The following is an 18,388-nucleotide window of genomic DNA, read 5'->3' as shown; positions in this document are numbered from 1 at the left end:
CAAGCTACTCAGAAGGCTGAGGCAGGAGAACCACTTGAATCTGGGAGGCGGAGGTTGTCGTGAGCCAAGATCGTGCCACTGCACTCTAGCCTGGATCACAGAGTGAGACTCCATCTCAAAAAAAAGAAAAGAAAAGAAATCTGATGCACTTTAATAATAGACCCAGATCATACATTTTGTACGTAAAATTTATCAAAGTGAATCTAGTGGCAACTTAACGGTGAGCCTAAATTGTAAAATAAATTCTGCCTTCCCCCCACGTTTCTTTTTGATCTGCTTCCCAGTATACATGCACATAAACCAGCGAGACAGAGTTATTTTTGATTGAGTATAGAGGGTCTTTGTTAACTGTCTAGGCAGCCATTTTTTTAGCCTACCTAGTGGTGAAAAGCATCAGGTTATGGAGGTTAAGGGGAAGTCTAGCAGAGGAGATTCCCCTGAAAAATAAACTAAGGTCATACTGAATTTTGTTGGTTAAACAGGATATTGGGTTGCAAGTGGAAGGAACATGGTGTAATATGATCCCATTGTTGTGACAGTAAATCCCCGTTATCCTCCCTCGAACACACTCTATATGTATCTATACATATAAAGCTGTTAATGGCTTGGAGCATAGTAACCTTTATATAGTCATTAGCATTTATTGTTAACATTGTCATATTTATGAGCATGGAAGATATTTTTGTTTTTTAAAAAAGGTTTCTAATGGGTACAAAAAATAGAATGAGTAAGACCTATTTGATAGCACAACAGGGTGACTGTAGACAGTAATAACTGTACATCTTAAAATAGCTTAAAGAATGTAATTGGATTGTGTGCAACTCAGTGGGTAAATGCTTGAGGGGATGGATACCCCATTGTTCATGATATGTTTATTTCATGTTGCATTACTTATATCAAAACATATCATGTACCCCATACAAATATACACCTACTTACTATGTACCCACAAAAAGTTTTTTAAAGGTTGTCTCTATGGGATGAGGTTAAAAGGGAGCTAGTATAAAGAGGCCCTTGGAAGGGAAATTAGACCAAAAAAGGAAAAAAAGTAGAATGCATTAAAGAGTGTGTGTGTGTGTGTATATATATATGTGTGGTTTCATATGTGTAAAAATTAAGTGTATGTGTAAATTTATATATACATGTATATATCCTCATACACGTGAACATTTTTAAAGGGGGAGAAAAGAAAATATGCATGTTATTAATAGAATCAGACAGGTTTATTTTCAAATTTTAGTTCTTTTTTTTTTTTTTTGTAAATTTACCTGAGATCTGATAAACATGGATCGAATTTTAGTTCTTTTCTTTTTTTCTTTTTGAAAAGAAAGACTGGAGTGCAGTGGCGCAATCTCAGCTCATTGCAACCTCTGCCTCCTGGGTTCAGGCGATTCTCCTGCCTTAGCCTCCCAAGTAGCTAGGACTACAGGCACCTGCCACCACGCCCGGCTAATTTTTTGTATTTTTAGTAGAGACGGGGTTTCACCATGTTAGCCAGGATGGTCTCTCAGTCTCCTGACCTCATGATCTGCCGCCTCGGCCTCCCAAAGTGCAGGGATTACAGGCGTGTCAATTTTAGTTCTAACTCATGAACTGGAGTGCTGGACAAGTTAGTTTTCCCATATGAGCTTATTTCATCATTTCTGAAATCTGGATCATCATCCCTGCCACAGAAGTTGTTAGGATAAAATGAGGTGATGTGCATGCCACGTACTTATCACAGCTCCTGGCCCTGAGTCATCCTCATAAATTCACTTCCTTCATGAGCTGCTTCTCCTTCAACTCTTTACCCTCCTTAATTTTTGAAAACTATTTGAAATAATTTGTTTAAACTAACAGTCTTTTAATTTAGAGCTATTTTCACATAAAATTATTGCAGTATTATAATTAATCAAGGCCTTTCAGAGATACCAGTACTAACAGATGTAACACGATTTCATTAAACTTCATTATCCCAGAATTATCTGTGAACCAATTTTATAAATCTTAAAAATATTTCAGCTTCAAGTAGGTATGCTATGCTGGTTTACAGCCATTTTAGAAGTCACTTATGTTGACTTAAGTTTTTTTGTTTAAAGTCTGTTTTTTCATAACTTATTAGTGATTTAAAAATTGGAGTTTGATCCTTTCATGTATTGCTCCTCACTGCCACGTCTGCAATACCTTTGTACGGCCAAGGCAAGGCTAAGATCCACAGCTCCAGATCCTACCTGTCTCTCCAGTCAAAACCTACAGCCAAGTGGTACCTCGTTAATCAACAGCAAATCTATGCTCACGTAGTAGTAACTCCTATCTGGTAATGTGCTCCTTAATAGAGATTTGGATTGGAAGGCAATGCTTAACCCAAAGAAGAGTTGGAAACATGAAGTTTAAATATACAACAGGTTATAGAGAATCTCCTAGGTAGACAAGGGACCTCATTCTCACTCTCATATTACATGATACAGCAAGCAACTGCTTATTTTTTCACCTCAAGAAGCTGCATCATCCATATGCATGCATCTGCTGTCTAGGAAAGTGTAAGATTTTTCTATGTTAAATTTTTTTTTAGACTGAAAAAGATTTAAATTTGATTTCAGTCTCTGCTCCTGAGTGTTTGGCTTTCGAAGGAAAAGGATATTTTGGATAAACCACAGTCAGTCTGCTGTCTTCATACCATGCTGTCCCTCCTGAGCAAGATGAAAGGTAAACAAAGTTTGTTGCTCCTGTAAACAAAGTTTCGTGTTTGAAATGTCACAGAAAGATGGGAGAGTAGATAGGATCCCTTAACAGAAGGAGTCTATAGTGTACAAAACATTTCACCATAGAGATTCTTTTATGTATTAATAGAATACTTTTAATGCGTTTGACTTATGCTTTAATTTATGAAATTTTATATTTTGTATCATCATAAAAAAACATGATTTGAACAATACATGTTAACTCAGTAAGGCAAATGGAATGGTCTTAGGGGAGGTAATGTTTTTCTTGTTATTTTTTGTATGATTATCAGAATATTAATCTATTAAAATATTCAATAGTTTTCAATAATGATGAAATATTCCAAATAAGGATTTAATATTGATTGAGAACAAAGATGACTAAAAGAGCATAAATAAATGGAATAGAAATGTTCTGAATAAAATAGATTGTTAGACTTCCACTTCATTGAGAAATATAAAAATATATCAGTAGGGAACTTAGTTTTAACATTATGATTAACATAAATGGTTAGTCCAAAAAAATTGACAGGGTAAGAGTTTATTTTTCAGTTTTCTCCTATCCCTATAGTGGCCATCGATGAGACCTGGGATTCTCAGTCTGTGTCCCCATGGTGGCAGCAGATGCGCACAGCCTGTATTCAGTCTGAGAACAATGGAGCTGCTCTGTTGTCTGCACATGTTGGGCATTCTGTTGCTGCACAGATATCAAACAACATGACAGAGAAAAAAGTAAGTGGGTAAAGGTATGGTTTTCATCTGTACACATCCAGTAGGCTAAGGGGATGCTTTCCTTTTCTGGGGTTTTTTGGGGGCTTTTTTGGAGTGGGGAGAGGGATGAGAGGTGCTCCCCTTAATTTGTTTATTCAGAATGATACCATGGATACTTGAATTTAGCAGTTGCCACATGACAGTATCCTACTGTGTTTTTTTCTCATCTCTTGAGGACTCACATTTCCTTTACAGCTCATGGTGGATCAAATAATTTTTTCCAGGGGGTGTTACGTTAATTTGGATGAGACACCAAATAGGTCTGTGGAGATTCAGAAGTCACTGTTGTTTATGGGCTAAATTTAATATTGCCTGCTTGCAATGTTCATTATGATGGAGAGAGATGAAATTTCAGATTTTTTTTTAGGTTGAAGAGTGCATTCTAAAGAGATGTAAGTTTTTTGATGGTAGTGCTAGACAAAACTGTGGCCCTTGCTAAAGATGGCCCAGAAAACTTTGAAATGTATACTGGTTGAATCAGGGCCATTAGTGCAGGACTCCTTATAAGTATCTGAACTCACCATCCTTGCCCATGAGTCTACAGTCTACTCCTGACCCTCATGTTTCATCCAGCCAAGTAGTAATATTTGGGAAATAGCGTTTATGTGTTGCTTTGTGATGTATCCTCAGTATCCATCAGCTTTCAAGTTAAAAGCTCATTCAAGTTAATATTGATTCAGAATCTTTGGCAGAGAATCACCAGTACATTTTTTATTAGTTTTCCCAAACAGTTTTGGGTGCTGATTCAGAGGCCCTCACTGATTCCTGGGAGGCACTTTCTCTTGACACTGAGTACTGGAAACTCCTTCTGAAACAGCTGGAAGATTGTCTCATACTTCAGACTCTGCTTCACAGCAAAGGGAACACTCAGACCTCCAAAGTGTCATCACTGCAGGCTGAGCCACTTCCAAGGCTTTCTGTTAAAAAGTTACTAGAAGGAGGAAAAGGTAAGCTGAAGTTTATTTGAGCATTTACATCCATATTGTTATGTTACGAGGGTTTCTTTTAATAGAAACGATGGAAAGAATAGAGAAAGAAAAATACACTCAGATTTAAAAAATAACAATAACCTTCTGTATACTTCCTCTAAATTAATCTTCTTTAAAGTCTCATTTGGTCAGTTCCATGCTCAGGAACTGCTAGGTGCTTCCCTCTGCCTAAGAAAATAGGCAGTGATTCTCAAAGAGTGGTCAGAGGACTTCAGGAGTCCTCCTTTTTTCACTTACATGTCTGTATGAGGCCAGATTTTATTTATTTATTTATTAATTTATTATACTTCAAGTTCTGGGATATATGTGCAGAACGTGCAGGTTTGTTACATAGGTATACATGTGCCATGGTGGTTTGCTGCACCCATCAACCTGTCATCTACGTTAGGTATTTCTCCTAATGCTGTCCCTTCCCTAGTCTCCCACACCACCACAGGCCCTGGTGTGTGATGTTCCTTTCCCTGTGTCCATGTGTTCTCATTGTTCAACTCCCACTTATGAGTGAGAACATGCAGTGTTTGGTTTCCTGTTCCTATGTTAGTTTGCTGAGAATGATAGTTTCCAGCTTCATCCATGTCCCTGCAAAGGACATGAACTCATCCTTTTTTGTGGTTGCATAGTATTCCATGGCATGTATGTGCCACATTTTCTTTATCCAGTCTATCATTGATGGACATTTGGGTTGCTTCCAAGTCTTTGCTATTGTGAATAATGCTGCAATAAACATACGTGTGCATGTGTCTTTATAGTAGAATGATTTATAATCCTTTGGGTATATACCCAGTAATGGGATTGCTGGTCAAATGTAATTATTTTCATAAAATATTAGCATGTAATCAGTTTATTATTTTCATTTCAAAATGGACTAATAAAATATTTTTTATTTATCAGTTTTAATTTTTAGTACCATAAAGACTGACAGCTGTAACTCATAAACCAAAGTTGTTTGGGATTGCCAGTAATTTTAAGGGGATCATGAGATAGTAAGTTCAAGAATTGCCTGAACAAAGCATAAACTCTTAAACTTGCTCTCCAATAACTTTTGACTTTGAATCCAACTGATTTTTCTATTTCTTTCTCATTTGCTTCCTAGATTTTAGTTAAAATGAAGCATCCATGTGCTTCCTGTCTTAGATCTGGGCCTATCCTCTTCCCTTTCCCTGCCTCTCTCACTCATGGATATCAAAATCTTACTCATCTTTCAAGGTCCAGCTCAAATGCTTCTCCTCCAGGAAACCTTTCATGATTCACTAACTGCAGATTTTCTCTTCTTCCTCCTAATATCCACAGAATGTTATTCCTCTGTTGTGAAGCATCACTTTCTGCTGTCCTGGAGTCATTTGGGTTCCTGTGCTTATATCTTGCAGGAACATAAACATCTTACATTTTAGTTGTCTTTGGGGGCTTTAGTTGTCTTTAGTTGTCTTTGTCACACTTGTATCAGCAGCTCTTTTAGGCATTTGATACTGGAAGGACTGTATGTGAGGTTTATAAATACCCACATACTTATAGATTTTTAGTTTACTTGTTTTCTCATTCTTTATAAAACTCGTGACCATTTTTTTTGTTGCAAACTCACCACACTTCATGTTGCCACCTAGTGAAAGGGTAAGGATGCCGTTTGAATATTAACCTAAGCAACGGAATCAGGGGCTTAATTCTGGAATGAGAATTTGCCAATGATTTAGAAGCCAAACGTAAGAAATTAGATCACCCAGCACATTGCTCGCATTTATTTTCACTGACAATTGTGAATTTACTGTGAAGCATTCTTTTTGTGGAAAGGTTTTTATTTGAATCAAAAGATGCGGAAAGACTGAGAAAGTTTTAGTAAACAATAGAAGTGTAATTTGTTTTCGATAATAAACAGTGCTCTTTAAACTTCTGGAACATTTTTCAGCATGAGTTTACAATTTTTTGTACTATATTGATGACTGAAACATGATATAGTATAATGCTGTTGATCAGCTATGGCTAAATTAGGCCCATAAATATTGCATATAGGCAAATTAATTGATTATTAAAAGTAATAGGGCTGGGCACAGTGGCACATGCCTGTAATCCCAGCACTTTGGGAGGCTGAGGCAGATGGATCACCTGATGTCAAGAGTTCATGACCATCTTGACTAACATGGTGAAACCCTGTCTCTACTAAATACAAAAAATTTAGCCAGGTATGGTGGCACATTCCTATAATCCAAGCTACTTGGGAGGCCTAGACAGGAGAATCCCTTGTACCTGGGAGGCGGAGGATGCAGTGAGCTGAGATTGCACCATTGTACCCCAGCCTGGACAACAAGAGCAAAATTCTATCTCCAAAAAAAAAAAAAGTAATATTTACCGGGTGCGGTGGCTCACGCCTGTAATCCTAGCACTTTGGGAGTCCGAGGCAGGCGGATCACCTGAGGTCAGAAGTTCGAGACCAGCCTGGCCAACATGGCGAAACCCCATCTCTACTAAAAACACACAAAAATTACCTGGGCGTGGTGGCATGTGCCTGTAATCCCAGCTGCTTGGGAGGCTGAGGCAGGTGAATCGCTTGAACCTGGGAAGCGGAGGTTGCAGTGAGCCGAGATCACACCACTACACTATAGCCTAGGCAACAAAGCATGACTCCATCTCAAAAAAAAAAAAGTAATATTATATTGGTCTTAGGAGCCTAGACAAGTATCATACTAACCAATCTATTTTCACTTATAATTGAAGTAAAAGTGTTCTAAGGATATATTAATTTTTTTGTCTCTGGTAAAGTGTTTTTTAAATTTTTGAACATAGAAAGCAAATGGTGTACAGACATATGCACGTGCATTTATATTTATCTAACATTTTCTGAGAGTATAAGGATGCCCTGACATCGTAAATATCCCGCTTGTTGCCCTCACAAGTTGCGTGGTAGGTAGGAACACTGCTGTAAATCTCAGGGCTTTTTCGGGTCACCTTCAGGCTCAGAAATAAATGTGTCGCTTAGATCTCTTCATAAGGAAATTGGCTCCCATTGGCAAACACTGCCATGTGTGTTGTAAATTTTTATTTTCTTCCTTGTCTCCAAACTATAGGTGGCATTGCAGACAGTGTAGCCAAGTGGATATTTAAACAGGACTTCAGCCCTGAAGTATTAAAACTGGCTAATGAAGAAAGAGATGCAGAAAACCCAGATGAACCCAAAGAAGGTGTTAACAGAGGTTTCCTTGAAGTATCAGAGGTGGAGATGGACTTAGGAGCCATACCAGGTGATACACCAATAATGAGAAATATGAAATCCAGAGAGGAAAGATGTGGCCGAGTGTTCATTAAGGAAAAAAATAACATCACTGTTTTCTTCTGACTTCCAGACTTACTGCATTTAGCCTATGAGCAATTTCCTTGTAGCCTTGAGCTCGATGTGTTGCACGCACATTGCTGCTGGGAGTATGTTGTTCAGTGGAATAAAGATCCAGAGGTGAGATTCTTGTTACCTCTTTCATGTTATTTCTGCTTCTGTGTTCATGCTATTCATATGTGGGGACTGTCTAATTAAATAGCTTATGATAAACACTGGCTTTTTCCCCATTGTAATGCCTCTGTGCTAACTTGAGTAGACCATTTTCACATATTTCCTCTTATAATCCTCCCAGTAAACCTGTGAAGTATAGGTACTGTCATTATCCCCACTCTAAAGAAGAAAATACTAGGGCTCAGAGAAGTTAAGTTTCTTCCCTGCAGACACACAGCTAAGTAAGTATCAGGATTTAAGCGTAGGGTTCTCTTTATCTAAAACGAGTGTCCTTTGTCCTACTCCCTAGTTAGGTTGTGACAAGTATATTGTTTATTTCCTTCTGAATTCCTGCATGAAATGGCATCAACCTAACAGAATATTCTTTTTTTTTTGAGACGGAGTCTCGCTCTGTGGCCCAGGCTGGAGTGCTGTGGCCGGATCTCAGCTCACTGCAAGCTCCGCCTCCCGGGTTTACACCTCCTGCCTCAGCCTCTGGAGTAGCTGGGATTACAGGCGCCCACCACCTCGCCCAGCTAGTTTTTTTTTTTTTGTATTTTTTAGTAGAGACGGGGGGTTTCACCGTGTTAGCCAGGATGGTCTCGATCTCCTGACCTCGTGATCCGCCCGTCTCGGCCTCCCAAAGTGCTGGGATTACAGGCTTGAGCCACCGCGCCCGGCCTAGAATATTCTTAATATTATAGTCATCATGATAAAAGTCAAGAGTGAAGGTCCTGAGATCAACCTAGTGTCTGATTGTTCAAATATGTATTTGTCTGTTACTTCTGTTTGCCTCAGAAGAACAAAGAGGCAGATTGTGCCCAGGGTTGACTCTAGTCCAAGGTTAGCCTTGCTGCCCTCTCAGCTCTCTGCTCAGGTGTCGTTTTCTATTGCTTTTGGTAGCCACTGTTTCTACCAGGGCATTCACCGTCTAGAAGCAGCATGGGGGGAGGCCCCAAGCCTGGAGCAAGAAGGCAGAGATGTGGATCCCAGCTGAATTGCTGACAAGCTTCTGGCTCAAGAGAGCCACTGAATCTCTGGCCTGTTATTTTCTACCTCCTTCTCCCTCTTTTTTAAAATGAAGGTGCCATGATCAAATAAGATCTAAAAACATGTTGTAAATATTCCTCTTTGCCAATCAGTCCTTCACTTAGACTTCCCTAGTCAGTTCCCTGGTAAATTATTCCTCTCAAATCAAAATTCTTACCTTTATCGTCCTTATGTGAGGTTGTACTATTGTAGAGAACTCTCATAGATGAACTGATTCATGCTAATATATGAATGGAAACGATACTCTTCCTTCCTCCAAAAAACTGTAATCACATATATTAAAGGAAGACATTATGAAAGTAAGTGATTTAAATAAAGGAATAGTCTTTGATCAATTAAACCTTGACCAAAAAATGATTTTAGGACAGAGGATCCTCTTAATGCCCTTCAAATCACCCTCTTCAGTTGACTACAACCTGAATGGCGATCATATTTAGGCTCTCTACTTAACTGTGTTACTTTTCCATTTTATTAAAAAGGAATGTTATGTCTAGGATGAGAACATAATAATTTCTAAAATCTGAATGAATTAATTTCAAATTCAAGTCTAAAAAAGTGCATTTAAGAAGAAAATTCTGCTTTGTAGTACTTGTTTATAAACCAAAGGCAGCTTGCAGAGGGGGCATAGACAAAGCTGATGTCAAGCCCCATGGCTGCTGCATAGAGCTTATAATCATCATAGCACACAGTTTCTGAACTCTTTGTTTCAACGTTCTCCTAAAATGAAGGCTGTAATAGTAGTTATCTCAAGAGGTTATTGCATATTTTGAGAAAATGAATGCATAGTGCCTAACATTTTGACTAGTGTTACCAGTATCATTAGTGTTGCTTACATTTAAAAGAAGTTGTTGTTTTACTAGTTTGTTTTTCCCATTAAATATTCATCTTGTCCCATCCAACCACAGTCTCAGCTCCACCATTTGACACACACAATTTTATAAGGCTCAAAACAATAATACTACCTTCGGAGAAGTTTCAACACAATATGTATTGGCAATGATGATATGTTTGATGATGATGTACAAGCTACAAAATTATTTAGCAGAGATCTGAATGATTTCATCAGTGTTGCATTCTGTATTTGAGTTTTAATATGTAAACTTCTTTGATTAGAAAGAGTTGAATTTCAAACATCCCATCTGATACTTCATATTTCCTTCCTGCTTTAATTGTTTTCTCTTTGGCACTTACCATTAACATACTAAATATAATATATTATGTTTATTACGTAGGTCCCTCACTAGAATTTAAACTCAATGAAGGCAAGACTGGGTCTGTTTTGTGCATTATGGAATCCATCATGCTTCAAGTAGGGCTTGGTGCATACTAGATACTCAATAAATATTTGTTGAATGATGAATGAATGAATTCTATCTACAAAAGTAAGCTTATTGTTTTTACATCTATATGAAATTCAAGTATTTATTGGAGAGAATATTGCTATGATATTCAAACCACAGCAAATTTGAATCCAGATGTTAGCCCATATGACCAAGGAGCTTCTAGGAATTAATCACTGTAATAGGTAATGTGAGTTGAGGAGGGACAGTTTAAGTTATGAAAAGTTATTTCTTACCCAATAATTTCATGTTATTATTGCAACATTCTTAGGTAGCTTTATGCAGAAATGTATGTAAGAAGTCTCCATTGATAATGGTAAAGCCTATTAAATGATACCTCTTTTTCTTTCTCTTTTTTTTCTCCCTGTATGTAAGGAAGCACGTTTTTTTGTTAGGTCAATAGAACACTTGAAGCACATTTTTAATGCACATGTTCAAAATGGTAAGTAAACAGATGTTAGAAACATCACTGGTTGATCTAAAAGAGGCTTCCTGATTTAACAGGTTGTGAATTTAAAGATTCACAGCCTGTTAAATTTTTATTTGATTATCCTGCAACCTAACGTATTACTGTGTATTGGCTGAGGTGCAAGGGTCTCTTGAGCCCAGTAGTTCAAGGGTGCAGTGAGCTGTGATCACACCACTGCATCCATCCTGGGTGACAGAGTGATACCCTGTCTCTAAAAAAAAAATAAAATAAACAGTACTGGCCATTTTAACTACTTGGAAAAGTGCTATTTATATAGGGGCAAAACAACTGGTAGTAATCACCACTTCTGTTCCCCAAGCTGACTACTATTCCTGGGTGTAATTAAGACAGCTGTTCTGCATCTAGCTTGCCAAGGAAAGAGGAAATCAATGATAGAGGCAGAACAGCTGCCTTCATTACACCCTTCACAGATCGTGAAGGAAATAGGGATGGATTTCTCAGGACTGTAATTCTTAATAAAAAATCTTGATAGCCAAAAGCCTAATAAGAATAGACTGTAGCAACTATCTTTTGTTTCTTATAATGGATGTGAATATTCTCCATTAGCTGCCAGACTTTGGCAACTACTGATGTCTCCTTGAAAAAATATTGAACTTGTAAACAGATTCCATTTAATAGATAGATGGGTTTCATTAAGGGAATTGAGGATATCAGTACTAAGCTAGTTAGTAACCTTAGTAAATGATGAGACTTGGTGTTAGGCTGAGTAAGAGGAGATATCAACTTATGTCTCTGTGATAAATTCTAGAGAAGCTATGTATTTTTCACCTCTATCACATTCTTGCAGGTGATATGAAATCCAGTTGCAGAAATTGTAAAATGTCCCATTTTACTTGAAGAGAACTTGAAAATTACTTATTCATCTCTTAGATCTTACCTTCATCCAAAATATATATATATATGCCTTGACTGATTTGGAAAATATCATGTTTAGGTTATTCTATCCTTATTGATAAAATTAAGTTACTGACTTCAGACTTCTTCAAGTCGGGTATTTCTTCAAGTCAGGTCTTTACCTATTTGTATCTTTACCCACTGAGTAAGGTTCCTGGCCTCTCAAAGCCTGTGAGGGGCCCTACTCATAGAAGGACTTAGCTACAAGGGTAGTAATAACAGCATGTGAAATGCCATGTTTACACTGCCTAATTGACAACTGTTTCAGAAATTTAATTTTAATGCCACAGCTCAGTGAGTAGTGACAGGGTCTTGCTTTGTTACCCCAGCTGGAGTATAGTGGCACAGTCATAGCTCACAATAGTCTTGAACTCCTGAGCTCAAGCTGTCCTATCACATCAGCCTCCGAGTGGGACTATAGCCATGTGCCACCATGCTGAATTTGTGAAACATTTTTTCATAGAGATGGGTTCTGACCATGTTGCCCACACTGTTTTATTATTATTATTATTATTCTTTTGCTTTTAATACTTTTTTATATATTACTTTAGTTTGTAGTTATATATGAAAAAAATCAATTGGCAGATATTGGGATTGTTTCTAGTGTTTGGCTGTTGGGAATAAAACTGTTCCCAACAATCTCATACATGTATGTTCTGTATTCATTCCTCTAGTGTGTATACCCAGCAGAATTGTTGGGTGATAGACACATGTTTAGCTTCCGTAGCTACCCCCCAGCAGTTTTCCCTGTGGTTTTACTAAGTTATTGTACCAGCAGTAATGCATGAGTGTTCCATTGGTTCCATATCCTAATACTTGTTGTTATAATTTAAACATTGTTTTTAGCCTTTTTGGTGGTTATGTAATGCTGTCTCACTGTGACATTATATTTCTCTCATAACTAATGATGTAACTCTTTTCTTCATGCTTAGTGACAATTTAGACATACTCTTACACAGCCCAGTTCTGATTTTTATTAAATCAGATTTTAAATGAAGTTAAAGATTTCAAGAAGTTTATAAATATTACATAAGATATAAAAAATGGAATAAAAATAGTCCATATAGTTTAATAAGCTTAAGAAAGACAGTAATTTGTTATGTGTAGTAAAAGTGGGAATATATAAGCATTCTATTTACTACTTTTACTTGCTATCTAGGCATTGCACTGATGATGTGGAATACGTTCTTAGTTAAAAGATTTTCTGCTGCTACATACTTAATGGATAAGGTAAGGTAGTTTCATGTTTTGACTTCTTATTTATTTGGTTCTCTTAATTGACTAATATTAGAAAGATTGCTCACATTAGGCTTTGTTAGACTATTTTTTAATTTGATAATTAGATTTTACTCATACTCAGTTAAATGTAATGCCCAGTACTGGCATTTTAATGACATGAAGAAGAGCTCTAAATCCTCATAAAGAGACTAACATAAAAGCCTCTTAACTAAAGAGATTAGGACTGGTAGTTGATTCAAGCAAGGATTTGCATTTTATTTTAAATTAAAATGTACAAATTTACACTTACCAATCTTTGATATAAGGCCAAGATGTTTTCTTTGAATGGAGTTGATTGCAGTTCTCCTTTGGCTTTCTTGCATAAACCTCACCCATAATGTATTGCCTATCATGGCTAGATCTTATTTTTTTAAAGTTGTTATGTAATCTGAGTCCAAACCTTTAGATTTCTATAATTTTTGTAGCTGCTTCCTCTGTATCAAATCCAAAAGGCCTAGGAGTTATTCTCCTCCGTAAATCTTTGCAAAGCATTCAACATAGCATTCATGTAAATAGCTCCCCCCCTTTTTTCTCATTCATATTTCATCAGTTATTGAATTAAATTATATAATTACAGTGACATGTACAACCAGCATGAGTAGCTTTGGGAACAAGCATAACAAGTAAGCATAGAACTCAACTGGTGGGACCAGAAGCTGCTAGCATGCCGAGAGTACCAGCCTAGTCTCCAGCTGAGTGGCCAGGGGCACTAGTTAGTATGTTTTGCAGGCCACTCAACAATGTAGATTAGTGTGGCATCAGATGAGTGGATGCTAAGAGAATTACCACTGTAAAGATAACATATTCTTTTAAATGTATAGTCACAGTCATTCCTGCATCATGAATAGCACCACAGCCAAGACCCAACTTTAGACCACTGCTCCCCTTGAAATTGCTCTCTTTGATGTTATTGCTAACATTTTTCTAGTTAAATCTAACCCTTCTTTCCTCTGTGCTCATCTTCCTCGACTGCTTAACTTCTTTCTTGGAACTTGCATCTTTTGGCCTTTATGATGTTGTTCACCTGTTCAGCTTCACCTTTTACCCCCTCGTCTTTTGAGAGAATAACAATAAAATGTAATTTATGTGTGTGTTACAATTTGTAGTTTCACAGCATTCTCACATCCACAATCACGTTTGATCTTCACTACTTTGATGGGGGTGAAAATAGTCCTAAACCAGGAAGTAGGAAATTTGTGATTGGATAAGTCTTTATTATAATGTGTTATCTCTCATGTGCCAAGACGATGCTAGGTTCTGTGGTTGAACCAATGGAAGTTACGGTCCTGGCCCTCAAAGAGCTCACAGTTTGAACATCAGGTAAACAGACAATAGGAGCTCAGAAGAGGAGGAAATAAATAGCAAAACAAGGGGAAGACTTCTGACTTAAATTTTGGTGGATGGCTATATATGAACCAGTAAAAAGTAGGTGAGAAGAAAGTGTATCCCAGCAGTCCTGGAGATACAAGGCAACTTGTTGGATTCAGAGAACTGTAAGTAGCTTAGTATGGCTGGAACATAGGCTATATTAGAAGAAAAGAAAAGCTAAGATTGAAGAATTTCCTGTGCAGGCTGTGGATTTGGATTTTCTAGTTGTATGTGTAAGCTTAGCACAGGGTCTGGCACATGCGGTAAGGGCTCACTAGATGGTAGCTATTATTTTATACTGAAGACACGGAGGCAGTTTTAAGCAGAGGAATTATATATTCAAATTTGTGTTTAAAAAGATGATTCTGGCAACGGACAAAATATCTTGGGGTTGGGGTTGGCTGAGCTTGGTTGTTCCAAGGCTGTCCTAGTAATCCCAGCAAGTGGTAGTGAGGTAATGTTTTTTTCCACTGTCTCCTGTGAGTTTCCTCTCTTATCAAGTAGTATTTCTGAGGGCAGAACTTTTACCTCCCACTTATTACACTGTAGAGAAATACAGTAGAATCATAATAAGTGCTTATTGCTTAAGGAAATGTTTCTGATCTAGGAATATAACTCCCATCTGCTGTAGAGTGTTTTTCCTTTCTTTCTATTTCAAACAATTGTGTCTTTATCAACAAGCTGAATTCTTAGGTGTTCTTGATTAGTAGCCCTGAATTAGGCTCTGGGTTGTTTTTTTGTTTGTTTGTTCGTTTGGTTTGGTTTGGTTTTTTTCCAGTTTTTCTTTGGTGGGAGTGGGATGGAGTCTCACTCTGTTGCCCAGGCTGGAGTGCAGTGGCACGATCTTGGCTCACTACAACCTCCACCTCCTGGGTTCAAGTGATTCCCCTGCCTCAGCCTCCCGAGTAGCTAGGACTACAAGTGCACTCCACCAGGCCCAGCTAATTTTTGTATTTTTAGTAGAGACGGGGTTTCACTGTGTTGGCCAGGCTAGTCTCAAACTCCTGACCTCAGATGATCAGTCCACCTTGGCCTCCCAAGTGCTGGGATTACAGGCGTGAGCCACCACACCCGGCCTAGGCTCTGGGTTTTTAGGCAACACAGTTATTTGACTATGCAAAGTGAGGGCCAGATTTTTAGAGTTTTTACTTATTTAATAGTTCAGAAATAATGTAATTTATATTTGAAAAGGATTATTCTTGAACCCAGTGTGAGATTTAGTTTCACCACAAATTTAATTGCATCTCCTGTTGGTAGAATCAACAGCTAATTAATGAAGCTGCCACATGTATTTATAGCTGCATTTATAGTTTTTAATTTTGGTTACTTTTTATTATTTGTGCCATAGTGATGTCTTTGTTTGTAAATTATTAAATGTTACAACATTTTGTCTTTTTATTTTAGGTTGGAAAATCACCAAAGGATAGGTTATGCCGAAGGGTAAGTGAATCTCCCATAACTAGAATTATAGTTGTTAATTCCACACTTTATGTAGTACTTTATTAACTGTGGGGTGAACTTTGCCTTTTACCATTGTGATGACGTATCAGGAGGAGATAAGAAAAATGAAAAGAGAATACTGCATTAAGGAAACTGGTCATGAACTATGGCCAATTTTAATTTACTTTTCCAGATTGTTAGATAGCATATTAAACTAGGTTTTTATAAGATGTGTTCAGCTTTGGACTGCGAACAGGATAACATGCTACCATTGCTGCATATTTTTGCTGTAATTCCGATTCGACATTTATAATGGAAGCATCCAACATCAAACTGAAGCAAGTTCGTATGAAGTAGTTAATTTGATCTACATATACATATATATATATAAATAACATAAGTATACAAATATAACATTAGTCTTAACTACTATTCTAATCCATGGATACGGGACTTGTATTTGACCCGAGAAATTAATAGTACTAGCGTCCATTGTTGAAGACTTTTTCTGGTGTGTTGTTGAGAATGGTTGTATGACTAGAGTTTGTGTGTGTGTGTGTGTGTGCGTGCATATACCACAAACACTGAATTATTTGCTTTGGGGATGTGAGGAAATTATAGATTGTTGCTTTTAAAAAGAGTATACGACCAGGCGCAGTGGCCCACGCCTGTAATCCTAGCATTTTGGAAAGGTGAGGCTGGTGGATCACCTGAGGTCAGGAGTTTGAGACCAGCCTGACCAACAAGGTGAAACCCCGTCTCTACTGAAAATACAAAAACTAGCCAGGTGTGGTGGTGGACGCCTGTAATCCCAGCTACTCAGGAAGCTGAGGCAGGATAATTGCTTGAACCTGGGAGGTGGAGGTTGCAGTGAGCCGAGATGGTGCCACCGTACTCCAGTCTGGGCAACAGAAGTGAAACTCCGTCTCAAAAAAAGAGATTATACACAAATGCAGTGATCCCTTGGACAGGCCCTTTAAAGGAGTCATTGAGAATCATCTGTTGCTCACAGCATGAATCTGGTATTTAGTTCTCAAGCCTGAGGATTCTAGTTTTGCTCAGAGGGTTGGGTTTAGTCTCTAAAAGACACTCTGAAAGCAGATCAGGCTGTTTTCTTGGAACTCTTCAGGTTAGATTCTCATGTGTGCATCTTCCATCTACCACAATTATTTGGCTACCAGATGCCTTAGCAAGCTGAACAGTGAGCTCAGAAGTGCCACCATCTATAGTAACTGATGAGACTGTGTCTTTACAGTACACAAAGAACACTATTTTAAAAAGTCAATATTTGTAACACTTTGTAAAGCTTGACTTTAAAATTGGTTGACAGTAAATAAAAGAAGGAACTTAAATATGCTAATGCCTTGACTTTCAAATTCTTGCCGTCTGTTCAGTGTACAAAAGTCAGCTGAACAGGTGTATTGTATCCTCTTTCTTGTTTTGCTGATAGTAACTACAGCAGTTTTCCTCTAGGGCCTAATTATGTTCCTTTTTTAAAAACAGGATGTGGGAATGAGTGACACAGCAATGACATCTTTCCTTGGTTCCTGTTTGGATCTTCTTCAGATCTTAATGGAGGTAAAAGAGGTGTATTTTCATTCTGAACTGCTCCTAAGATATTAAATATTCTGCAAACCATTGCATTTAATAAATGACTATTTTAATGAGGTTGTTTTTCATTCCTTCATTTCTAAATTTTGACTTAAGCCTAAAAGGTAGTGATATTTTCTTATTAAATTCTTCTTGAAATTAGACTTCATGTTTATTACAATTTGGGACAGTGTGCAATGAATGAGTTTGCACTTTGCTGCTAATAAACTCATTAGGATATTTGTAAGCTATTATTTTTCCATTACTAAACACAGTCCTCCATTCTTAAAACCCTTAGGCAGATGTTAGCAGGGATGAAATACAGGTGCCTGTGCTGGATACTGAGGATGCGTGGCTCTCCGTGGAAGGCCCCATCTCCATAGTGGAACTGGCCCTTGAACAGAAGCACATCCACTACCCACTGGTGGAGCACCACTCCATCCTGTGCTCCATCTTGTATGCAGTCATGAGGTTTTCTCTGAAGACCGTGAAGCCACTTTCACTTTTTGACAGTAAGGTAAGTACCTCAAAGGATTTCAGAGCTATTTTGGAGTTGCAGGCTTAGCAGACACATGGATTTTCATATTTAATAGAAGCTGTCCAATACTTTTGTGACTTGTGTCATTTGGTGTGAGGTTCCAACTCCCTCATTCCCTGCTTGATTCCGTTCTTTTTATTTACCTTCTGTACTGCTCCCCTTGGAGTTTTGCCCTCTCAGCTGTCTGCTCTTGTCGTTCTCCATATTATTCCTGGACAGACTCATTTTCTCCCTCTTGTATATCTCTAGGCCTGACCAATCCCTAGAGTTGGAGGCATGCATTTCTATTGAACTTCTCTCTTTGAGTGTCTTACAGGACTTCAAACACCTCATATCTAAAATATACCTGCAAACCTATACCCCCATCCTGCCCCTAACTTAAATTTGCTGTTCCTTCTGAATTCCCTGGCTTGGTTATTGTATTAGTGATGTCATCATTTTTGCCCTGGCAAAAACTAGAAACTTTGAA

The 18,388-nt window shown here is 37.8% G+C and overlaps 1 protein-coding gene across 1 annotated transcript in view; it reads left to right on the top strand.

The window, feature by feature from the left end:
• The window catches only part of RAB3GAP2 (RAB3 GTPase activating protein subunit 2 (non-catalytic)), a 116,891-nt gene that overhangs the window by 90,071 nt on the left and 8,432 nt on the right, over positions 1-18,388 (top strand). The window contains exons 22-31 of the mRNA XM_011929459.1: positions 2,580-2,685; positions 3,271-3,431; positions 4,189-4,417; positions 7,516-7,689; positions 7,792-7,898; positions 10,697-10,763; positions 12,865-12,935; positions 15,756-15,791; positions 17,295-17,369; positions 17,680-17,898. Of these exons, the coding sequence (XP_011784849.1) occupies positions 2,580-2,685; positions 3,271-3,431; positions 4,189-4,417; positions 7,516-7,689; positions 7,792-7,898; positions 10,697-10,763; positions 12,865-12,935; positions 15,756-15,791; positions 17,295-17,369; positions 17,680-17,898 (1,245 nt within the window). The remainder of the gene's footprint in view (positions 1-2,579; positions 2,686-3,270; positions 3,432-4,188; positions 4,418-7,515; positions 7,690-7,791; positions 7,899-10,696; positions 10,764-12,864; positions 12,936-15,755; positions 15,792-17,294; positions 17,370-17,679; positions 17,899-18,388) is intronic.

The sequence above is a fragment of the Colobus angolensis genome, unplaced genomic scaffold (assembly GCF_000951035.1).
Source record: "Colobus angolensis palliatus isolate OR3802 unplaced genomic scaffold, Cang.pa_1.0 Scaffold81, whole genome shotgun sequence".
Classification (NCBI taxonomy): Eukaryota; Metazoa; Chordata; class Mammalia; order Primates; family Cercopithecidae; genus Colobus; species Colobus angolensis.
This window is presented reverse-complemented; position numbering and strand designations above follow the sequence as displayed.